We start from the raw sequence: 26,284 nt of genomic DNA on the forward strand, positions 1-26,284 counted from the left end.
AAAACTACTAAAAAGAACAATGCAAAAGAAAAAGAGAGTTAATGTACAAATACTTTAAACAAAGCTATGAGCAAGGCAGAAACACAAGCTATATTGTAGGTCAATCTATGAGTTTTAAATGTTATTAAAATTGATTTTTTTAAAACATCTCTTTAAATGTACAGTCACATGTCATTTCATACAAGTTATTTGAAACTTATTGATCTTCTCATTTGTGCAAAGACCGGGTTCTGCCATCAGTCTGGTGAAAGGATAATAGAGCACTCTAAACACTTATGATAGGTTAGATGCAAACAGTGGTCCTCATTTAAACAGATGTAATAGCACTACAAGTGTTTGCATTCCAACCTTTGCAATTGCATGTTATGCAATAAATTAACAAGCGTGTTCTGCTCTGCTTCACATGAAGGCCAATATCTCAGTCTTGTTGCCTTAATTTGCAATCAGAGTCTAAGCACCAGAAGATGCATCTAAGGTACATTAAAAAGGATGGGATACAAGTCTTCATAGCCTGCCACATTGTGCACAAAGAAAGCGAACAATTACCAGCAATTTTACTTTACCACTGTAGGACAATACCAATGCAGTTAAATTTGGCTCCATGCAAGCAACTGGGGAAAATATACTTAAAATGACTATATATGGAAAATTACATTTGAAAAAAAAGCTCAATGGAGAATGTATATGTATTTCTGTATGGACAGATAAAATCTCTGGAAGTATATTCAAGTCTTTTCTGCAAAATACCCTTCTATTCATCCTACTCAAAGCAGCATTCTCAGGCTATAATAGGTCACAACTAAGTACAGTACCTTCCTTCAAGAATAATTTTGCTTTGTCTGTCAGCTGTCAACAAAACACAAAGAACTCATACAGTCCAGTTATGTATTGTACATGTAAGAGAATCTAACAAAATACAAAGGCGGGTTGGGGGGAGAGAAATCAAAATTTCATGGCAGGTGCAGTTCCACGTTTGCTAAAGGAATTTCATAAACCATGTTTCATGTGTGGCTACTGAATTCCAAAAATAACTTTAATGGTTGCTCCAAAAGGAAAAGAAAAGAGAAAGACATCATGTACCAAAGCAATATTAACGTCACATTTCATATGTTGCTTATAGAACACTTTGCTGAACATTAAAAAAATAAATAAAAGTTTAAAAGTTAAAGACATTACACAAGTCTGTGTTCTCGTAAAATGTGAAAGACCTTCTGGTGGCATTGAAAGAAAGGTCTCCGCAGTGGGCACCTCAAAACCAGTTTTTTTAAAAAAAGCATTTAAAAGCATTACCAAGCACTGTTTGTTCATTTAAGTTTAATTATTTTCTCTTTGAGAATGGTACTAATGAAACTGAATATCTTTCATGGTTTCGGAGGACAGTTTGAACAGTCTGTAAACAAGACTGAGGGTAGACAAGTGAGCTGACTGAGCCAAGGGGTTGCTAGGTGATGCAGAATGTAAACCCACAAACTTGCTAAGGGTTATTTTGCTCTCATTCCACTCTCACACAGCCTCTCGCAAGTTCCAGCCATTACCTTCCAGGTGACTAGCAATATTCCCCTTGCTCTTTAAAATTATTATGCTTTGCTAAAAATGCAGAGTTCGGACGGGAAGAGAATGTAAAACATTTTTATTTATTTATTTTTACAAAATTACTAGAAATATAACCTCAAAAAGTGTTCGTTGCCTTTTAAATGGGAAATATATTGTCCTCATATGGTTTACAAGGACAAATGTTCACTATAACCTCTTTCACCCACCCCCATCCACTCCAAAAACTTGTGATTTTTTTTTCAAGTATCTGATCAGAGATTGTCCAGTAAGAGCACTTTATTAGATCATCAGTCAAAGGGTTTCACGAGCACTGAGAGCAATGGGCTCAAATGCAGCACATCAGTTTTAATAGACCACAGACTAATAGTAAACTGCAGATACTGCTGAGAACTTTCCATGCACTAAACTCTTGAAAAAGCACCATCTCTCCAGCTTAAATGCAGCTGCCTCTTTCAATGCCGCAAATGGGTAAATTTGACAAAAAAGCCACCATTAAGACTACATGAAAGGCTCAAGACAACATCCTTTCAATGCTTTGTACTTCAGTAATCAGATGTACTTACTCACCCCCTCCCCCAAACCCGATCAAGAACTATTTCTGAATGGTAGGAAATAATTCCACTTTGTACATCTTTTAGTTAATCAAGACTTTCTATTCAGCAATTTGACCTTTTGTTCAAAACAGGATTATCAGTTTTTTCGCCAGTTACCAAGGGCGACTCGCATGGTGAACATAATTGCAATAATTTGCAAAACACCATGGCAACCCACATTACAACTAGGTAAATACTGGTCTTTTGTGCTACATTGTTATTTTCAGAGATGCTGAAGTCAAAGAACGAATGACAAATGAACACAAAATTTATATTTGCTTTGTCTCAAAAGAGAAGAAAATTGATAACAAGAATTGGGGGGAAAACCGACTACAGCTGTAATTTCTAACTTGATTAATTAGGATGGTAACAGTCCTTAACAGTATATTCAACAAACAGCCCTGACTTAGTCTCTCCACCCACCTCTCCCCCTCACTACACTACTACCGCTATCCCCCACCCCAGACAATTTTTCCCCCTTCTGCTAGGAGAACAACCAACCCCATTTGCTCTTTTCTTCATCTTAATGGAATCCTTAATTACAGAATATTGTCCTCCAGCTCTTCATTACACATTGAAAACTGAGTGAGGGAGAATACGAGTGCCAAAGCAGACAGGGTAGCTACAGCAGTCTTGTCTGCTTTTTTTTTTTTTGGACACAACAGGCCTAATGATGAGACGGCATTTTTCCCCTGGTATTAGCAGCTGTTCTGCTGCAGAAAATTAAGCACAAACTATTTAGCATTTCAGAAAGCCGCTTCTCGTCTTGGCAGTGTTAGGTAAGTGTGCATGCTAAAATGAACTTACAAGTTAAATACCAAAACATCTGATAGGAAGTCTCTACTTACACTGTAATTACCATTTTGGGTGCAATATCTGCAGCATTCCAACATTTCTCTATTAATACTATATGCAAGTGAATGTAAAATAGTAACACAGCCCACATGCAATTCATGTTTAATAAATTATTATTATCAATCATCATCACCATCATCTTAATATTGGTGTGCACCATGATTTGGCAAGTCCCTAAACATACCAAGAACCACATTTAGATATGTATTTTCTTACTCTAACACAGTGTTTTGCAACAGCTAATGTGATCCAGGAAGAGACAATTAGGGCTGAACATCTCTGCTTACGTAGGAAGCACATTTGAGGGCCTTCGATTATTGATCAGCTGATCTATTTCACACAGCAATTGTGAAAATAAGGATATTTGTTTATTTACTAACTTTACGTCTCACCCTTCCTCCCAAGGGAGCCCAGGGAGGCTTCTAGATACATGTACCAAGATATATTGATATTTATGAATTGCAATATACTGACGTTTATACAGCACACTATTTCACAGGGACAATGCAAGGTGGCTGTTCAGCCTATAACTTGGTGGAACCTTTTGCCCACATGCAATGCATACCATTCACCCTGGAACATCACTCAAGCCCATGGTACAGAAAAGGCAAATGATTTCTCATCTCAGTTGTGCTCAGCTTGGAGCCAGGGATCAGCTGAACCTTCAGGTGCTCTCTGGCCCAACAGTCAAGCAGTGAGACTGGCTTGAGCAGAGAAGGACTGTGCACGGCCTCCCTCCCACCTTGCTCCAGTGGATCTGCACACTGCACTTTGTTGTTGGATATATTCCCTAATTGCATCAGCCATAACGCTAACCAAGGGCTAGGGGGGAGAAACCCAGCCAGATGGGTGGAGTATAAATATTATTATTATTATTATTATTATTATTATTATTATTATTATTATTTCATTTATTATCTACCCTACAACAAAAGTTTCTGGAGTGGGCTGCAACAATATAAAAATACAATATTGAAAACGGTTAAAACAAGTTATAAGCAGAAGAACAGTTCTAAAACCATATTCCAGGTGTCAAAGGTAAGGATAAAGAGGTGGATCATATGAAGAAAACTATACAGTGAAGGTGCCAGACATACCTCTGTGAAGAGGGAATTCTACAGCTTAGGAGCCGTCAGAGATGTCCTCTCCTAGGCTGCCATCTCCCAGCCACCCAAGGGCAGTGTAACTTACATTGACCTTGAGAGAGTCTGTATGGAAGGAGGCTGTAGTTTAGATGGGGGGGTGGGGAGGCTCAGTGGGTTAGGGCTTTAAACACTAATGTAAGCACCTGTAATTGGGCCAAAATGCAAATTGGCACCCAGTGCAGCTATTTTTAAACAGGGGTTATAAGAGTTCTAAATGGAACCCCAGACAGTAACCTGGCTGCTATGTTTTGGACCAGTTGAAGCTTCTGAGTTGTCTTCAAGGGCAGTCCCACACAGAGCACCTGTCCGTAATCCAACCAAAAAAGTTATAGCCACTGAAGCTACCTGAGCCTTCACCAACAATGTTGGGTCCATGAGTACCTCAGAGGAAGATCCATAAGTAACCTCTTAAAAACCAGTCCATCTTCTCAGCTCTTGGACCTGAGAACTCTGAACAAATAATACCTCTTTCTTTCATTTCAACCCCATTAACCGAGAAGGACTCCAAATTTCTTTTCCTGAGGCTGGAAGCCTTCAGAGCAAAAGAGTCTGCCCTCTTCTATTACAAGGACTAGTTCATTGTAAAAGGAAGCACAGCTAGCTGGTCCATGAAGCAGTCCTGAAGCAAGTTGCTTCAGGGTGCCACCCTCAGAGGAGGAAAGACAAGTGAAAGGTTGGTTCAGGGCTACACCTCCTGCAGCCTCACCGCCAACACCTGCACCAGCACTCGCCCTGCACCATCATGCCTCTCCAACTGACAGGGACAGAAAGTGGGCGCCGCTGCTCAGTTTTGCCTCTAGTGGCAAAATGTCCCAGGCCCCCCAATACAAAATTTAACTTTTTTAAACTTTTGTTTCATTTTCTAATACTTTATTTTCTGTTAAAATGGGGGGGGGCCTCTAAACAGTGTTCTCTAATATCGTAATAAAGCTGGCATTCAAGAATATAGAGGGAGCTCTCCTGTCTCCAGGCTATTCATTCCCTCTATTTGTAGAATGAGGACATACCTCACTGAGGACCACTCTACCCTTAACAACGTAGCCTAAAAACACCAGTATTCACTTCAGTCAATATAGAAACTATGCATATCGAGACATGAGGGAAAGAGCTGGAAAACTGACAGTCCGTGTTTGTTTATGTGCATCTGCACCTCTGTTTTGTGAATTTACCACGGCAAACAGTTGCGGTAAAACCAATGCATCCAAGCTGCCATGTAAAGGGTGAAGAAATTCTCATATTTTCCTCCACATTAACTATTTTCAGCAGCAAGAACAGTTGCAGCTTCCCTTCTAAAACCAAAGCTGTATGAATCCCATACCTATTATTTAGGAAGTTAAATAGATCCATCAAAAAAGAAGAAGAAGAAAGCAGCTGTGCTTTGTGCATAGCTGGGGAGGGGGACTTCCCAGGTACACAGAAGTATATTAGTTTGTAAATTGAAAGAAAAAGAATAAAAACAACAACAGAAGGGCTCAGTGAAAGACCTATGCTCAGTGACCTCCAGGGCTTAAAGAATGTTGAGGGCAGCTGAGCCATGGGATGTTGAGGGTGTCAGATGACAAAAAGGAAGCTGGAGGGAGGGAGGAACTGGCTTCTTTGAATATCTGAAAGCTTGTACTATCCTTGGGAGAGGGGATTAAGATGTGGGGTGGGGTGGACACATCCCATTGGACCTCTTAAAAAACTCTCCCCCCACTATATAGGTGGTTGTGGGGGGAAGGAACAATACACCTTTTCCCTTTCTCCCTCTCCAGATGTCCCCTCGCCAACCCTAAACAAAGCTATAAGGTTCCTGATTCCAGGCCAACTGGAAGAGTTTGTAATAAGTGATCAAGATACTCTACAAAATGTTGAAGTGTGTCCCCCCCACATAATAGTTTAATGCCTTTTCCCACGGCCACTTCCCCATGCATAATTTGCCAGTGTTCAATAAGATTACTAAATCTTAAACTATACAGATGTTATTTATTTATATATAACATATACCCATATATGTTTATAAATATATAACATATTTATATATAACATATATATATATATATATATATATATATATATATATATATATATATAAAATAAACCCCATCTTTCCACCAAGAAGCTCAAGGTGACATACAGAGTTTTCCTCTATTTTATCCTCACAACAACCCTGTGAGGTAGGTTAGACTGAGCTAAACTGTTTCACTACATGTACTCTTTAGTTTGCTTCAGCAAATACTTTTCCTGTGTCCAATCCATATAACTTTTCTCACAGTGCCAAATATCCGCCATGAACCAATATTCATAAACCAATGTAAAATCTGAACACTATATTCTGTTTGTTTTTAACTTTCTATTGAAGCACACATACACTTTTTAAACTGCATTTGGGGAAGATGGCTAGGTGCAGTGTCCTGTAAAAGTAACAACAATACTTCATAGAGTACAACTGACTCTCTGGCCACTATAGTATTGGAATTATATCCAACTAAGTTCTAGTCAGAGTAGACCCATGCCCATTAATTTCAATTGCCTGTTGTGAGTATGACTCACAATGGATACAAGTCTTACTGTGGAATCCTCACCAATTGGACTAATAATTCCTCTGAAGACTTGTGTTTTCCTGCCCTTTTCGTATCTTATAGAAAGGATACAATATTTTTACAACAATGGGTGTTTGGCCAATGTATTTTCATTACAAGGTCTGATTAGTCCAGTATGCCTAATCTGATCTGCCAGTATAGCTCATTGGGACCTACGTTCCAAGGCATACAGTTGGTCAAGTGGGATGGTCCATCCATTTGCATTTCCTGTTCACCCTGGGGACATTTAAGTGTCAAGGGCATGGGTCATTTTTGAGAACTCACTGTTTTTCTGGAACAAACAGTCCAATACAGGCTATGCTTATCCATGTCACCTGAATGATCCTTCATAAAAGAGGTGTGACTTTCCAAACTGCTATTTGCTGTACAACACACTTAAAATCATGTTTGTGGGAGATGATCAGGTCTGCGGTCCCTCTTCTGCGAAGACAAAGCCAAGGCCTTATGGAAATATAGCCTGGCAACCACTAGTATCTAAGAATACCCAGAGATAAAGTTGCAGGTTTGAAGATTTAAGGAGGCTCTGCAGGAACTCTTTGGATGTCATTACTTTGACTAAGAATAAGCCGCTGTGTTGTTTTCTCTCCTTAGAGATTTGCAATAGGGTGGGACCCTGAAAACCTGAATGTAGGGGTTTTCCTTCAGAGGTTTGCAACTCTGTTTTTCCAGCACTAAAACTAAATAAATAATACTATGTAAATTGGGTGTAGGGATGTTTACCATCACTGCCTTACAATCTCATGGAATTTCAGAATTTGGTTGTGCGAGTCTCATTTTTTAACAAAGCAATTGGACAACTCTGTGACTCCTGAAAAAGTGTAGCTCAAGGAAAACAGACATAGATAGTAGCTGCAAAATAAAAGGAAGAAGTTCTCTCTCCCTCTTCTTAAGTATATAAGCACAAGTGGTCTTCAACACAATTGCTTTTATAGTGTGTGATCCCAGATTTTTGACTGTATCATACTTGTAAGAAGGGTCATGTGTGCGAATTGGAACAGAGGGCATTGTACCCTTCCAAGAGTACTTTGATAGGGGCGTCCCTAAACATACTTCATCACAATAGTGGCCATTTTGCTTTTTTATAAAACACAATGGGGGGGGGAGGGGACAATGTAGCAATGTATACCAAGACTTCTTCACTTTGTCTGTCCATTGGGCTTATTCATCTAAGAAGGCACTGAAGGATGGTTGCGTGGTGTCCTGGCCTCATTAGAAACCATGAAAATGAAAGCAAGGACAAAATTTGGCAGTACCAATTACGTACATGCAAAGACATATGGAAAACACACAAACTACGGACATCTAGTAACACAAAACCCCATGCTTTTGTAGAGCTTGGCAGTCACTCACACTCCACATAACAGTAGGGGACTCTGATTGCAGATTTCACTGCTGGACAAGACCCTAATGGCTTGGTCTTGCATCCACTAAAATGCAACAACAAAGATCCCATTAACTTTAATGGCCTAAGATAAGGGTATAAAATGAGTTACCTGGATTCTCAGTCCCCTGACCAAACACCAAGGAAATGGAACTCATAATTTCTCTAAGAAATAAATGCACCATCAGAAGTAAAAGTACTAGCTAAATATAAACTATGTTCAGAACTTCAATATGATCAAGAAGGGTGATGTTTTAATATACCAATTAAACATTTTGTAATGCAGACCAGTCTCTGCTCTAAGTTTAAAGCTGTTCTTTTAAATATAGAGCATTTCCAACTCTTTGTGTTTACTTCAAAAATATGCCAAGCAAAAAAAATTATAAGCAGCAAAATCTTAATATACTGTTTGGTAAAGTTCAAGTCAGCCTTTGAAAAACACATTTATCTATCCAGTAAAGCTTGTGTTAATGCGATGTAAGAGTTTGGCAAATTCAACTCTAATGGAGCATAAAAGTGCTTTTGCTTGAAAGTGAGATCATTTTTAAAAATTCAAAGCATGATCACTTTTTCTTTTTTGCAGGAACAATCTGATACAAGCAGCAAAGCTTAAATAAACTAGAAACATTTCAAATGATCCATAAAGGATTAATAAGCACCACAGGAAGTCCTATAGGCTCAGCGTATACATTTTCCCATCTTTTTCTCCTGTGATGCACATGACATGAAATTCTAAGCAGAACTCAAGTTTCAAAGTCACTGAATGTTAAGGCCCACAAGCTTTAACAGTGCAGTGAAGCAGGGTCATCACCCTGCACTGCTTAATCTAAACAATAAGGGCACGATATTGTTAGCACACTAATGTTCCAAAATCATGACACCTAGAAAAAACTCATTTCTAGTGACAAATTGGGGGGGGGGGGGGGGATAGCAACAAACCAAAACAAAAAGGATAGCTGTAACAGTAACAGTGTAGCAAGCTACAACCCACTAATAAAAAGCAAAGCAAAATGACAGTTGTTATTTTGGCAGAGATAATCTATGCTGAAACACAAAACACATGCACACAATTTCTTTCAATACAATTTGCTTGTCTTCCCACTGACTTCTGTGATTACCACAGAAAGCAAGGTTCTAAACATATTTCAGCAGAATCTTCAATCAATAAGAAAAAAAAAACCCCAGAGAGGTATGGGAAAATGTATTACAGTATTAGTAACTGCTTACAAAATATATTGGACTTACCAATATGCATACAACTGACAAGATGAGATACAACCTATTCCACCAAATGGCAAAAGTAGGTATTAAGTAGGTACAGGTAAGGTACAGGTAAGGTCAAATTGTATAATCTACCTGAAATTGTTGGAGGAGGAAGAGGAGGAGGAGGAGGAGGAGGAGTTTGGACTTCACTCCCCTTAAGGAGTCTCAAAGAGGCTAACTATCTCCTTTTCCCTTTCTCCCCCACAACAAACACTCTGTGAGGTGAGTGAGGCTGAGAGACTTCAAAGATGTGGAACTAGCCCAAGGTCACCCAGCAGCTGCATGTGGAGGAGCAGGGAATCACACCTGGTTCACCAGATTACGAGTCTACTGCTCTTAACCACTACACCACACTGGCTATCCTGTAAGACATCGAAGTTTTAAAGTTCACTATCATAAAGATGTGTTTTGTTACAGGTAGGTAGCCGTGTTGGTCTGCCATAGTCGAAACAAAATAAAAAAATTCCCTCCCAGTAGCACCTTAGGGTCTGGTGACTTCTGTTTCAGAGTATCTGAAGAAGTGTGCATGCACACGAAAGCTCATACCAATAACAAACTTAAAAAGGTAAAGGTAAAGGTACCCCTGCCCGTACGGGCCAGTCTTGACAGACTCTGGGGTTGTGTGCCCATCTCACTTAAGAGGCCAGGGGCCAGCGCTGTCCGAAGACACTTCCGGGTCACGTGGCCAGCGTGACATCGCTGCTCTGGCCAGAGCCAGAGCCAGAGCCGCACACGGAAACGCCGTTTACCTTCCCGCTGGTAAGCGGTCCCTATTTATCTACTTGCATCCGGAGGTGCTTTCGAACTGCTAGGTTGGCAGGCGCTGGGACCGAGCAGCGGGAGCGCACCCCGCCGCAGGGATTCGAACCGCCGACCTTTCGATCGGCAAGCCCTAGGCGCTGAGGCTTTAACCCACAGCGCCACCTGCGTCCCACCATAACAAACTTAGTTGGTCTCTAAGGTGCTACTGGAAGAATTTTTTTTTTTATAAAGATGTGTGTGACACACAACTCTAGCTGTCCTTTCTATCTCAAGCCAAAAACATCATGGAAGTACTGAACCAGTGCCTGAAATCAATAATGAGCTGGATGTTGGCAAGTCAACTGAACTGGGGAAACATCAGCGATGGGAGTTACACTACCCTTGAAAAATCAGGTTTGGTAAACTCTCAAGTTTTGGTTGTAGCTGGGAATGCTTTTGCTGAGTTTTGGATGGTGATTAGTGACAGCCACCCATTGGAAAAAAACAAACTTGGCTGTGGTATACATGCCTCAGTTACATGAAAGCAGCTCTCCTGTATCGCACTCTTTGTGATGGACTCTCCTTCCTTGCAGGCTTTTAAGCAGAGGTCTGTCATGTATGATTTAGTTGATATTCCTGCATTTCAGGAGGTTGGACTACATGCTTTAGCAAGCATGTTACTCCTCGTATATCATTTCAACTGCCTGCTGGTCTCTTTGAGTGCCATTTAAGGTGCTGGCGATTATAAAGTCCTAAACAGTTTAAAGCCAGGTTGCTGTAAGTACCAGCTTAATGGATATGTTCTTGTCCAGGCTTCCTCAACCTCAGCCCTCCAGATGTTTTGAGACTACAATTCCCATCATCCCTGACAACTGGTCCTGCTAGCTACGGATCATGGGAGTTGTAGGCCAAAAACATCTGGAGGGCCGAGGTTGAGGAAGCCTGTTCTTGTCCATCCTGTGTGACTAAGTCAGAGAGGTCCTCTTTAGTGTCACCAGCTTAAGTTTCCGCAGTTGATCACCCCAAATCTTTTTGAGATAGTACAAGGTTCAGAGAGCAACAGAAAATATTCAGAAACAGCCATCTTGGATAAACAGCTTGACAATTACCAAAGTATTTGAATTGTGTCCTGAACAATAAATAACTAAATAAAATGCATTTCATAAATTTGTCAGGTGATATATTTATTTCACTCACAACAACATTTGTTGTCTACTCATTTTAGTAAACTCATGTTAGAAAAAACTGGCCAAGACAGAAATCAGAAGGCGATGGAAATCAACTTTTGGAATATTCCTTTTCCTTGGGAATCTCCATGCTATATACATATAGAAGTTAAAGAGTTATCAAATATTGTTTAATTGTTTTTTCCCAAAGAGAAACATTATCTAAAAGAATTGTTTTAAAAACAAACAAAATTCAGGGGCACCAAAATTGATATTGTGTCACAATGATAATGTTCAAGATGCAGTAGCTAAATCTGACAAGTAATTTAAGGAATCTTCCCGGACAGAAACAAGTTTCTGAAAACATAAATAAAATATTAAATTTATTGCTGTATTTTGTGCAGTCTTGTTCAATTTCTTATTTCTGGTTTCAGACATGCTTTGTTCTTAGAGCCAAATGACATTTAAAGAATTTCACATACAGCTCTGGACTAATTAAGCCATAGTTCCTAAGCCAATACTCCCATGCTCTAAATCTGCAGGCAATCGGATAGGTTCAGATATAATACATTATGACTTTATGTGCATGGCCTTGGCTCATCCTCCCTAACTCTGCTGAGCGGAGAGCAAAGGAAATGAATGAACTGAGATAACGGGTTGTATTCAACACTGCCATTTCACTCATACAACAGACTTCCATTTCTGCAACAGACCTTCCCCCATCTCTCTTCTGCAGTCCCTCAAAATCTGCTCCAAGGGATTGAGGGAAGGAAAGTCACATCGCACCAACAGAATGCCATCCGCACAGCATTGGATATCACCCAATATGCAGCAAGACTGTAAGAAATGTAAAGTTTAAACTGAATATGTTGACAGCTGTAGAGAAGAATGAAGAGACAAATACAGAAGAGCAACATTGTCAAAACAGGAAAGATCTGGAAAGTACAAGAAACAGGAATGGAAATGAGGAGATCAAAACGAGCAGGACAAGAGAGAGGAGGCTAATCTCTCTTGGAACAGAGTTCAAGTACACTGGGGCCGCCATCACAGGAACTGAGTTAAGACCACTTGCTTCAAGTGAAATATGGGGAAACCCATTCAGATTGGCATGCCACCACAGCAGTCCCATATAGGGACATTACAGTACCCTAAGGGGTGAGTTACCAAATTATGAATGAAAGTTGCCAGGTCTCCCAAGCATTGGTGTAGATGATAAAAGGCACAGAACTACTGACTAGGACTTGCTGATCGAAAGGTCGGCGGTTCGAATCCCTGCGGCGGGGTGCGCTCCCGCTGCTCGGCCCCAGCGCCTGCCAACCTAGCAGTTCGAAAGCACCTCCGGGTGCAAGTAGATAAATAGGGACCGCTTACCGGCGGGAAGGTAAACGGCGTTTCCGTGTGCGGCTCTGGCTCGCCAGAGCAGCGATGTCACGCTGGCCACGTGACCCGGAAGTGTCTCCGGACAGCGCTGGCCCCTGGCCTCTTAAGTGAGATGGGCGCACAACCCCAGAGTCTGTCAAGACTGGCCCGTACGGGCAGGGGTACCTTTACCTTTACCTTAAGTTTTACTCATAGTAAAATAATTAAAATTAATGAACCCACAATATAGTCATAGAATCAGAATACAGTGGTACCTCGGGTTACATACACTTCAAGTTACATACGCTTCAGGTTACAGACTCCGCTAACCCAGAAACATTACCTCGGGTTAAGAAATTTGCTTCAGGATGAGAACAGAAACAGTGCAGCGGCAGCAGGAGGCCCCATTAGCTAAAGTGGTGCTTCAGGTTAAGAACAGTTTCAGGTTAAGAACGGACCTCCAGAATAAATTAAGTTCTTAACCCAAGGTACCACTGTAGAATGATAGAACTGTAGAATTGCAAGGGACCCCAAGGGTCATTTAGTCCAACCTCTTGCAATGCAGGAATCTTAATCCTGGGATTAAGAGTCTCATGCTCTACCAACTGAGCTATCCCAAGGATAGCCATTTCCATTTATTTCAATGGGTTTATCCTGAATATGTCTGATTGGTTAAAACAGGAAGTGTGACCACCATTTAGAACAGGCACATTTGCAGTCAACCAGATTTGGTTTATTCACCTTCATCCAGTCAACCTCTGACAGCAGACACAAATATAGAGACTTGCCTGTCTCAGCTGGATTTCATGAAAAAGAAAAACAGAGCTGGGCGTCATTAGCCTGACAACATATTCTATGAGACTTGTTAAGCTGAAAAGTAGTGATTGGCCCAAGATCATTCAGTGAACTTCATGGGTTAGCATGGATATGAACCCCAGTTCTCTATGATCCAAATCCAGTATTTCAAAGGCACAGGTCAAAGCTAGAACCATCACAGAACTGCAAAATTTTAGAGTTTCTGTGAAGCTGTACTCTACTTGCATTCCTGCACAACTGCTGGTGGATATGCTAATGAATAAAGCTGGTAAAATGCTGCAACAGCATGGAGCAGAGAGAGATAAAAGAAAGGAGCATCCCTAAATAGGGAGCAGGGGTGAGAAACTCACTCCTTGTACACATATTTGAAAAGCTGAATTGAATTTAAAAATAGAAATTAGCACCTTTTGATAGTGAAGTAGGTTTGATATTTAATTGGCAGTGTGTATTAACAGGTTTTACACATGAAAAAAAGCAAGGGGGAAAATAAACTGACATTTTATGGTAGAGCAGTTAGCGCACCATGTTGTTAAGGGGTTTTATTTTACATTGATTTGATCAACGGAAACAAGCCTCAAGCTCTCAACCAGAATCAGCACATATCCTTTTAAGTTCAACTAAGTATAATAAGAAATGAATTTTTCTTTTTATTTAACAGTGCATTCTTGGTCTTCCAAATGACATCATCCAGGAGAATTGGCTCCTCTCTTACCCAGATAGCAATTCACCCCACTGCATACTGGCAGAAGATGTGAAAAATTATAACCAAAACAGTGAAACTGAACAAATAAAAGCAGCAACATTCAGGAGTCATAGACAAGTTTCAGATGTCCCTATCTATCCCCAGAAATTCATTTCTATGCCCACCAACTTTAGAAGAGCAGGTCAGAGTGTTCTCCATTCATTAGAAAGAACAGGAAGTCACAGAAATTCCATTCTGTGCCAGGAGTAGTGATGGGTCCATCTGTCTAGGGCAGGCATGGCCAAGCTTGGCCCTCCAGCTGTTTTGGGACTACAATTTCCATCATCCCTGGCCACAGGTCCTGTTAGCTAGGGATGATGGGTGTTGTAGTCCCAAAACATCTGGAGGGCCGAGTTTGGCCAAGCCTGGTCTAGGGTATGGATGAACAGTTCCACTCCTATGGAGAATATTACGATTACTGGCCCAGGTTAGGTTTAAAAAATCCAGTGGAAGATACAGGACTAGTTACTGGGATAACAAGTCTGCTCTTCTAAGCAACCTTAGGTGGTCTGGCATGACAGTCTTACTAGGTCAGCAAAATAGCACTCAACAGTTTGACAGCATAAAGTTCTATCCAACTGATGCTTCTCCCTGTTCTACATTAAACCACAACCCTTGAGCTACTGGCTTGTGATAGTGAGCCTTCCAAATGAAGACAGTGACATACATAGTTACTAAACAACAAAGAGGAGGGTGTTCTCAGGGTCTCCGGGTTATCAACCTATCTTGAAACAGCCACCAACAGAAAAAACACTTAGCTTTACTGTATAAGAAAGAAGAAACTTCTATGGAGATTGTGCACGGAAGCAACACCATGTCAAGAAGCTCAGCAAGCATCATAGGAAGAATGGGACTGTACTTTCTCCCTCTAGAGACAAAGAAAGATGTTTGCGCTGAAGAGTTTACGTGAGAAGATAGCTTGGCTTGTCACCATCTTGGGCTGAATTTTTTCAAGTCCTTTGGTAGGAGAAAGTGACCCCCCCACCCAAAAAAGAAGGTTTGGGCTACTTGTGCCTTTTCTGCCATCTTTGCTTCCACCAAAATCTCATCCAGTTGACTCCCAAACAACTGGTTCCAGAAGACTTGTAGGAAAGACGAACTTCTGAGCCTGGATCAATGTTCCAGGCTTTTAGGCACATGTCCTTTATTTTGTCCACTGTTGCAGCCACAGACCTGGACCCAAACTAGATGAAATCTGTAGAATAGTTCGCAAGGAAAGATATGTACAATTATATCTTCCACAACCCATCCTTTACTGACTCAAGATCATTGACTCACAGAACTATCACCCTAGAAAACCCACTACTCCAGGAAACAAGTGATGCTGGTGAGGTTCCCAATAGAAATTCCCCCTTTATTGAAGCCAACTGGAACTGGGAGCAATAGTTTCTTTTCTCAGTTACTAATGTGGGACTCCCTCTAAGCATAAGTCCCCTTCTACTCCCACTGGAACCTCCTCCTGCTGTATGATGCCATTCTCCTATGGATTCTGTCTGCTACAGGAGACAATCCCAAAGGACATAGTGCCTTATGATCCAGAGAGAAAGAATGTACTATAGTGTCTTGTTAGTTTGGAAGAAGCAATAAAATATTAAGGCACAGTACAAAACGGGGAGGGAGAATAAATACATTTTACTTTTACTATTGGTAGTTACTTATTACCAATAAGGCAAAAACTATTAGATCTTTAAAAAACAAATGTGAATGTTTTCCCAAAGGCATTATTAACAATTAATAATCATTACACTGGTGCCTTGTTTACCTGACCTTCTGTAAATTCAGCTGCCTTGTAATTAGACCCATATTTCGCACATTTATATATTTGTATGCACAGATTTGACTCATTCATTCATCCATTAAAATTTGCTTGACAGACCTAGATGGATAATCAGGGTACAATTTGTATTTACTGGATTATAGAAAATTGCCCAAACTGTTAAGTTCAAGGAAAACGCATTCTTGTCTCTCTCTTGTGACTGATGTAAAAGCAATTACATATCAGAGGATGGCCCCAAGACACTCTGAAGGAGCAGCAAAGCTTTTACAATCTGGTGTCTTTAACAGTATTTTGTTCTTTAAAATGGTGACTGGTTTTAAAGACTATCTAAAAAGAAGAAACAAAAAGCCACCTAGCACATCTTGTCTAAGCAATGCATTACTCTGTAATTCAAATGGTAAAGTAATTTCCCAGAAAAGTTTAAATGTTGTATTTACTACTAACTTTGTCAAAAATGAAAAGATTAATTCTTTTATGTGTCAGCTTCTCTTCTACAAGACCTTAGGGTCTGCTGAAATGTGACATGTGGGGAGGATTTTTTTCTTTGAGAAAAGTAGATCTTTGCTTGAAGTAGTAAGAATCAACTAGTACCAATGATAGCACAATCAATGTTATTTCTCAAATAATATTGTTGTCATTGGCAAATTATGACTAACCTATAGGAGGGCCAAATTTAAATAGGTATTGAGTGCCAAATGTCCCACTGAGAAGACACACAATGGTTTTGATGGTTGCAAGGCTCACTAGAAGGACAAGTGGTCTTCTCCAATGTGCTAGACTGCAAAAACAGCAGCAACAGCCTTGGTTACAACCCTTCCCTGCCTTGGCGCACATCAACTGTTTACCCACTTTGAAGGAGCACTGTAGGTTATATTAAGTACCCCAAAGGGACATCCAAGGTCCCCAAGACTTGTGTGTTGACAGCCTGCTCTAAGATTATATACGGGTCAAGTTATTAAATGGAATGTATCTTCAGTCACAAAAAGATTACTAGCAATTCTAAGAAGTGTTCTGGACAGAAAAGAAATGTGTTAAGATCCAACTTATTAGCAGATAAACATATTACAATGAAAATATTTTTTAATCTTTGCAAGAACTTGATCAGGGTATGAGGACGGTAGAGAGGACGAAAGAGTTGACCACAACGCCCCAAATTGCTAGTATAGTTACATGCTTTATTAAAGCGACTTGATGCTCATTTTATTGAATTATGAAACCTCAGCTACTTGGCATGGGTAAGGAAATAATATGGAAATAATAGCAAAATGTAGCCCCGACAGAGGCTTTGGCCAGCCTTGGCACTTGAGTGATAAAAGATCTGGGAGTTAATTATATTGATGTCTTCCCAAAATTTATAGCCAGGCTGTTTACTCAGAGGGATAACAGTTTCTATTTTAAGGAAAAGGCCTAACTCATGGAAGCCTTTCTGGAATTCATGCTATGGCTCAATATCAGTTATGGGAACATTATCCAAGAAAAGGGGACTCCTCTAGATCATCAAATGGCACACAGGTCAAGATTAAGTATTTGACAGGATGCAAGAGCAATTTATAACAGACTGACTTCATAAAACATTGTTTAAATGTTATGAAACCAGGAAAAAGATTTACAATGCAATCCTAACCAAGACTACTCAGAAGCAAGTCTTAATTAGTTCAATGGGATTTATTCCCAGGTAAGTGGGAACAGGATTGCAGCCTTGATCATGAGTTTATGTAGTACAGTGGTACCTTAGGTTACAAATGCTTCAGGTTACAGACTCCGCTAACCCAGAAATAGTACTTCGGGTTAAGAACTTTGCTTCAGGATGAAAACAGAAATCGTGCTTCGGCAGCACGGCAGCAGCGGGAAGCCCCATTAGCTAAAGTGGTGCTTCAGGTTAAGAACAGTTTCAGGTTAAGAACAGACCTCCGGAACAAATTAAGTTCTTAACCCGAGATACCACTGTAAATAAATAATGGGATTTGGTGTGTTTTTTTCAGAAAATAGGGCACTAAGAACTTATTCCCAGTTACAGATAGGTAGCCGTGTTGGTCTGCCATAGTCAAAACAAAAAAATTTTGTGCTACTGGAAGGAAATTTTTTTGTTTTAACTTATTCCCAGTCAGCTCTACCCTGCTACACAAATAGTCACTGTAAAGGGAGTGGGTCAGAAAGCATTGCCACACATATCTATAGAATATTGTGTTCAAATTGTTTCATATATATTACCTTAGTAATCCTTACAAAAACATAGAGAAGACAGTATTAAATACTCATGTACTGCAGAAGACAGGATTGCCTAAGGTCACCTATTAAGTTGGTGGTGTTTGGATGAGATTTGACTCAAATCTTTGGCTCAAAGATCATAGAATTTTAACACACTACAATGCAGGAATCTCAGCTGAAGCATCCATGACAGATGGCTGTTAGGCACTACACTACACCAGTTCCCAATGATACACCATGAAGCTGAGGGTTAACAGTGCACAATACACCTGGATTGGTGGGCACCAACAGTCATATCAAGGCTTTGTGAGATCTTATCTAAGAGAAAAAACTGGAACGTGGAAGGAGGCTGCCTTTAAGTATAATGCATTCAAAATATGGGAAATAGCAAGGTGTATCAGTGTCTAGTTTTTGGAAATATGAAGACATTGGTCTTCATTTTCTTTTGTGGAAAGCAGAAGTCACGTGGAATATACATAACTTTATGATGAATGAATTCAATCTGTGCCAGCTGAAAGATTAATCAGGCTTTGAGGAAAATTCAGGCTTTGAGGAAAATTCAGCGAGTGCTTTACAATCGTTTGCATGCAACTCAAGTAACCTTGCATCACAACAGGAACAACCGCACCATGGATCCTAGAGATGCATGTTATGCCAAGTGCACCCCTATTTAACAATGTACAACGTGAGCTACACTAAACATATAAACCCACGATACTATTTCATTCACTTCCACGTTCAGCTTCAATATATAGTAGTTCACTCAAAGCTCATATGAATCTCCTATATCACCTTAAGAAAAGCATCTTTATGTTCCCTTTCCCCACTTTCTTTCATAGCTATTTTCTGACCTCCCATTTTGTTGCTGACAATCACTATTCAGTGACAGGTCACCCTACGTTACAACTGATAGAAATACGAACTTTTATTTAGAAACATTGCATTATATTCAATCAACACAAAAAAAACCAACCCCATTTCAATTTAATGGGCTGTATTAAGGGCTTTCCATGTTCACTCAAACTCCCAGATGCCAGAAAACCATAGCTGTTAAGGGGCATGACCTAAACAGATGCATTCTTTCAGCAATACTGATATAGGATCCTAACCTGTGGTTAGTTCCAATGTCACCACTACCTTGGAGCTGGATGCCTGACAGTGACAGAGGGGTGAACCGAAGTCCCAGGCCTGTCTGTTTACTGGAACAAACACATGGGAGTCTCTATGCATCTGAAGAAATCATGCTGAAGCTTACATCTCAGGTTACAAGTACCTGACCGGCAACCCACACAAAACTATAGACTTCAAAAGGACCTGAGATCATCCATTCAGCTTCATGACTGAGAGGGGTTCTGAACCCTGGTATTCCAGGTCTAGTCGAACACTCTATGTCACACTGGCTCCCTTTATCATTTCTGTCTAGTGTATGTTTCGGAAAGGCGTTTGTCCGTCTGTTCTGTATGGATTTAAACACATCTCGATATATCCTCACCAAAGTCAACACAAAGGTTCTTGAGATCGGGTGAATACATTATCTGGTAAAAACAGCATAGCTGTGTGACAATGCACACAAACACTACAAAACAAGATGGGTATTTGTAGTCAATCTCAAGAGCAAGTACTTTATGCTACAGATTTAATACTTTTTGTTAACAAAAATAATGTTTTTGTTAAAGGATTAATCTCTCAAGGAGCGGTAAGGAGATTTGAGAAGTTATACATTAGCCTTTGTACTTTTCGAACTGTTATGGACTGAACTTGGTGGCTATATTTAATTTTTTAAAAGAAATTAATGCCTATATAATGTACACATTTTTAAATGGGGACCATATGCCACTCTGTCATGAGAATCAGTTATAGAAGCTATAAAGTGTACATGCCGGATACAGATCACCCACTTATAGCCACGCACTTCAGAACAAACTCCTCTAAAACCATACATATTTCACTGAAAGCTCAGGGTAACACTTCAAAAATGAACCAGCTAAACAAACTTCCAGTAGCACTTGACAGAGCTACACCTATTCTTCCCATTTCCAAAGCAGTACAGAATTAATTACCAGTTCTATGGATCTATTGTAAGTATAATAGACTAAAGAGCTATCACAGACACATTTATTGTAAAAGCACAATCCCAAGAGTGTCTAGTAGAGGGCCAAAACGATTAACACAAATGCTTTGTCAGATCAAAGATAAAACCTGCACCACCCAATTGAGGGATGAATTAGAACAGTGGGTTATCTTTCAAATTAACCAGGGCAGTTAGTGAGGAAAATTTCATGAAAGTGTAATTCTTAGCCTTTGTGAATCCACACAGCAGGCATTCTGCCAGCTGACAAGATGATGAAATTTTCATGCTTAAAAAAGCCTTCTTCATTCCCCAATTTAGATTAGCTAGTATTTCTTTCTTTTTTCTATTTGTTCTTCTGCAGAAATTGTTTAAAACCTAGATCAATCTTTCAAAAGAATAATGCAACCAAAAGAAAGACTAAAATCTTAGGATGTCGTCCTTTTTAAAAAAGCTTAATATGTGTACAGATAAAAAATGAAAAGTTAAAATTATTTGGAATGGTGGGGGGAATATTTAAGGAATTTATTACTGCAGAAGCCAAATAGTAAAAAAAAAAAGGGGGGAGGAAAAAATAGTAAGACATGCTATTGTTTAAGGGGAATATGTTTGCTAAAACAGAAAAAATGTTACTAGATCACAGATAATTTTCCAAGCAAATACAATCTTGCAGTTTTCAATCAACATCATGGTATGGCTCACCCTAATACAAGGGTAGTCAACCTTTTTATACCCACCACCCACTAATGCATCTTTCTGGATGGTAAAATTTCCTTACCACCCACCAGAGCTCAATGGAAGGAGGATTCAGCTTGTGCCGTAGAACCCCCTGCCGCCCACCTAGAATCCTGAAACGCCCACTAGTGGGCGGTAGGGACCAGGTTGACAACCCCTGCCCTAATGCCTTGGCTTTTAGTAAGTACTTCAAAATAGCAAGCATGAGTGAACAATATGAACTGTATTGTCCAACTAAATCAAATAAAACAATCATACAGTCAGGGCCGTCTTAAGCATATCTGGCACCGTGATGCAAAGCTCCCTCCGGTGCCCCCCCCCCCCGGTTTCCCAGAGTTTTTTAGGGAGGACAGCGCTGCGGGCAGGGCTGAAGGAGGTGGGCAGCAGCTGGAGGGCGGCTCCTCCGGCGGGGAAGAGGCAGAGGCTGGATGTGGCGCCTCCCGGCTCAGCTGGCCACTTCGTGCTGCGGTGGCCACGGCAGATGGAGGCTCCGGGCGTGGCGCTGCTTCGGCAAGGCATGGTGGAGGCAGGCAAGGGTGGCGAGCTAATGCCAGGAAGCACCGCTTCCAGCCTCCGCTCTTCCCTGGCGCCCTCCAGAACTTGGCGCCCTGGCACCCTGCACCACTAGCCTCTATGGGTAAGACTCCCCTGCATACAGTCAAGGAGAAACTAAACAGCTGGGGTGGGGTGAGGTGGAGATGTCACACTCCTTTGAGTGTGCAACCTGAGATATAGGAACAGACATCTCACCTAATGTGTTTTAATCACCTAGCTCTAGGAGGTTCCAAACTTTGGTCTGAACAGAACTCCTATGTGGTATTGATGATATAAACACTATGAAGAAGTAAAGAACTATCACCAAGCAGTTTCAAAGAATCAAGTCACCTCAAATATAGCACAACATTTATAAGGGTCCAATTCAGATGATAACTTCCCTCAACCTAGCTACTATAGATGCTACCAAGATGGCGGCGCGTGCAAACGCTGCGCTGAGAGCTCCCTGGAGGGAGTCAGGGTTTGTTAGGATGAATTATTTATAGCCGATATGAAATGCTGTTGTACAGGGATCATAACAAAGCCTTTCCTACTCCCAGGAGGGAAGGGATTGTGAGCGGGAGATGATTCCTGCATCATGCAGGGGGTGCTCCGCCCCCTGCTTCAACTCCAGGGCTGGCGCCACGCCCCTCCCCGGTTGGGCACCCAATAGGGAAGCTCGGCAGGGGCGTGGCTTGCTGCTCAAACGCAGCCGCGGCAGCCCATCCCGTGTTGTTGGTGTTTCGGGGGGCAAGGTGTGGCCATCGCCTTCCCCAACAATTTTGGGTATTCCGCTAAAGGAATCTGGCGGTCATGGATCCTGTCCGATGCCCGTGTGGTGGGGGGCCATGGCACGACCCTCGGTGACATCAGGAAGAGAGCCTATAGTTGGATTAGCATCAACAGGCTCCCCCTACTGGTGGTTAACCCCTCCTCAGACTCACCCCTCTACGAGTGGGTGGAGTCTAATATTTCGTGGTCCAATGCCTAAGCCAATACCTTCTCACATGCTGTAATCAATAAAGTTGTGGCCTTTACCTTACCCATTAACCTTACATTCTGTGTCCATGTGTCATCACCCTGAGCAATGGGGATTTTCTGGGCCCTATACACTAAGTTGATTGCTAGTGGGGCAGAGGACCCTATCTATTGGCAAGAACAGCTGCTTATGAAACTAAACCTTGGCACATGGCTGGGATCTCACTGGCACTGTGCTTTGCAGTGCACCTAGTTGCCCTATAAGCAAAGTTTAAAAAGCCACACCATTTTAAGTTTTAAGAAAGGTGGGGGAGACTCCAAAAATATATGAATGAAACTAGTAAGAAAATTTTCAGCAAGCCAAGTCCCAAACCTACTGCTGGAGCTACTGTGAAGTTGCACAATATTTACAGGAGTTGTAACTCAGGAATACACATTTTTAAAAAGTGAGTGCCGCTGATAAGAGTATTTCTGCACTCCACATTTCCATGCTGCTTCTTTTCCAGAGATAGAACATGGGGAGGCAGCTGAAATGTGTAGCTGTCCCTAATGCCTAGTTCCTCTGCAGTAGTCACCCTCTCTCTCCATTTTCATACTGCTGCTCCTAAAAGATACGGAGTAGGTATAGATAGCCACTGTTTGCATCCAGGTGTTTTCCATCAGCAAAGAGTAATTGGTTGCTCCTCTTTCACCCTACCAGCATTTCAATCTTTCTTGATCCCAGTTTTCGAAAATATTTCCGTGCACAACTTTCAGCACTGTGTTAGAGAGACTAAATCAGACGTTACCTGGAACCATAGTGAAACTGTCAACAAGAATGCTTGTAAGCTTCTATGGAACAAGAGGAAGGTAAAAATATTTACATAACGGCTAGGAATAAGAGCTGAGATGGAAGAAGGGTGTATGTGTGGATAATCCAATAAAGTGCAACCAATATTTAACCAAAGGTCTCAATGTGTGTTGAACCAAACTTGCTTTCATTGCAGCGATTTGCAAAAATCTTTTCAAATTATCATGTTGACATTTATACAAATGATAAGGCCATTAAAATGTGTGGAGCTCTGACACCACATGGTAGCATCTAATATAATGGTACATTGGTTTACAACCATCATCCATTCCGGAGATCTGTTTGTAATGGGGCCTCCAATTTTTTTAAAAAAAAATGGGTTGTAATCCAAAAAAAAAGGTTGGAAACCAGGACATGCACTTCCAGGTTTGACGTGTTTGTAATCCAAAACATATGCAAACCAAGACATATGCAAACCAAAACACCACTGTATACAAATTGTTGCCTCATTCTGAAAAATAATATGAACAAACATTTCTAAAAAGTTAGGAAATGTCCTAATTTAAAACACTTTATCACATTTTGGTGTTCTCACTAGATTTATATTGTTCATTAAATACAAACCAAATTCCACTGCTTAAAATAATATTTGGTTTGCATGATTAAACTTTAATACTAACCACGGAAAGAACAAAGGCCTGTGAAATCAGTTCAGAGCCATTCATGTGAGTAGTCCTCAGTAAACCCTAAAAAAAATTCTTAATTATATGATTTTGAGTTGCTTAAATGTGAAGTACTTACCTTCAAAAGAAGCAACCCCTGATCTGAATTTACAACTCTCACAGAAATGCACGTTGGAAAGCCTACACAATGCGAACACTGAAGTTAAAGGATTCCTTTCCCCAGCCCTTCTGAATTAGTACAAACACAGTCCGATAACAAGGCCAAGCAAATTCTCTCATATGATTTGCAAATGTTTAGATCTAAAGAAATTGGTACATACAACCATATCTGAAGGAAGTTGCTTAAGCAATTACCTGGTTCAGACATGAGAAACCAGTTTAAGAAACCAAAATATCTTCAACTCAAGTAAGAAACATGAGAAGAAGGAAAAGGTGAGAGTATGCCAGCACACAGGTAGTTACTGGTTCAGTAAACCATGGTTTTATAGGATCAAGATGTTGGTGTCTGAACTGAGCCAGGATCAGGACAGGAAGGGGTGCTGCTCATATGAGGAACTAAATATAAAGTTAAAGAACACAGTTACTCACACTGTAGTACTTTTTAATATGACTTCTTATATCCAGGTTTAGCTTGTTGTTAATTTGCATTAGGTACATTAGAGGAGATTCACAGCAGTCTTTTTGGCTACACTGTTGCAAGCTGGCTTCGATCATCGGGCCCTACAGATTTAAAAGACCAAAAATCAGTATAAACAACAGCTTTGCAAAAGGTCCTGTGCAAGTATAAAGTTCAAAGACATACATTCTAAGGCAAAGTGGTATTCCTGTCCTAGTATTCTTGTTGTGGTTCTGACTGCACAGTCAGGATCTGACATGCCGCAGCAGAATTAATGTCTCACTGGAAGATTTACAACCTTTTTTAGCCGAACAGAATTTTCAGTCTGTCTACACAGATAAAAGCAAACTAATAAATTTCTCATTATGAAGAAATGCACTGAAGAGCAGTCAAGTTTCATACCACCCCCCTTTCTATTACTGCTTAAAAATCTGTACTTTTGTGATCCAAGCAACCACTCCCGCACTAACAACATTAAGCAATTCCAGGTGGAAGAGATTGCAGAGCTTGACATCCGCTCTTCTTACACTTAGCCCATCTGTAAGTTGTCAAGCCCCCATGCAATTAACTATCTTATTTACAGCTGTAATGAAACAAAGTCAAGGATTTACCAAGTATTACTGATCTGTGCCTGCCTTTTCCTCTCGCTTGCTTCCAAGAACTGCTTTGTTTTGATTCGAGGAACACAGAACATCTGCTGTTTGTCCAAATTAACTTAAAATAATTGCTTTTAATTTAGATACAGAATTTATTTGCTTTAACTCTCAAGGTTTTCACTTCTCCACAGCCTACTAATTTGCCAATAACTGGTACATGCATAACATTGCAATAGAGTTAAATAGTTGGCTCTGATTCAAGTTCTGATCCAAGGTCACAGATAGATTTTCTGGCAGCACTCCTTGACAGGAATGTACCCGATGACTTTTTATGTCTGATGTACGAAGACAGCAGGAAAGATAACATAGAAGAAACTTCTATATAAAAGGGAAGAAGGAAGTAAAAATACAAAACAGAAACTTCAAAAAAAAAATGTTCTCTTCCAATTAGCTTGATTTAGGGTAGCCAAATGACACTGAATAGGCCTTATTAAGTAAGCAGTTCTAAGATGCTACATATGTGTAACACTTTGAAAAAGCACATGAGAATAGTATGGAAAACTGGATTTGGCATTAACATACAAATGCCCCTTATGGAAACTTAGAAAAATAACTGGCTTTTTTCCTCCTTATACCATCTCCTATATAGAGAATTTGTTCTCAAAATATAAATATCAGAATACTAACCGAACCATCAAAGACATTGTCATAAATGTTCTCTGTCCCACACTTTGGGCAAGCAAACTTGAATCTTTCACAGTCTTTATATTTCTCTTCATCAGTGAGCTGAACTGGCCCTCCAAACAAAACATCATTCTCCTCATCTTTATGATAATGGTGAGAGACTCTGAACTGTGAGGGATCCAGCCCTGGTAATAAGAAATATAAATTCAAAGTCCGAAGAAAGCAATTCATCTAAGTTGATACAGCTTCAAATAGGAATTACAAACTGTAAAATCCAAAGGAAGACTAAATCCTAAGGAAAAGGTGTTTTAAAAAAAGAGAAAAGAATACGTTTTCCTATTTTAAACTTAAGATGAAGAGCTGAATAACATGAAGAAATTACTTATCTTTTCACACAAAATTGCTTTATAAATAAAAC

At 40.3% G+C, this 26,284-nt stretch overlaps 1 protein-coding gene across 1 annotated transcript in view; it reads right to left on the minus strand.

Moving 5' to 3' along the window:
• Positions 1-26,284, minus strand: part of POLA1 (DNA polymerase alpha 1, catalytic subunit) — a 183,382-nt gene that overhangs the window by 84,770 nt on the left and 72,328 nt on the right. The window contains exons 33-34 of the mRNA XM_079972198.1: positions 25,870-26,051; positions 24,559-24,690 (exon numbers count right to left, since the gene is read on the minus strand). Of these exons, the coding sequence (XP_079828324.1) occupies positions 24,559-24,690; positions 25,870-26,051 (314 nt within the window). The remainder of the gene's footprint in view (positions 1-24,558; positions 24,691-25,869; positions 26,052-26,284) is intronic.

The sequence above is a fragment of the Podarcis cretensis genome (genome assembly GCF_951804945.1).
Source record: "Podarcis cretensis genome assembly, chromosome: 4".
NCBI lineage: Eukaryota > Metazoa > Chordata > Lepidosauria > Squamata > Lacertidae > Podarcis > Podarcis cretensis.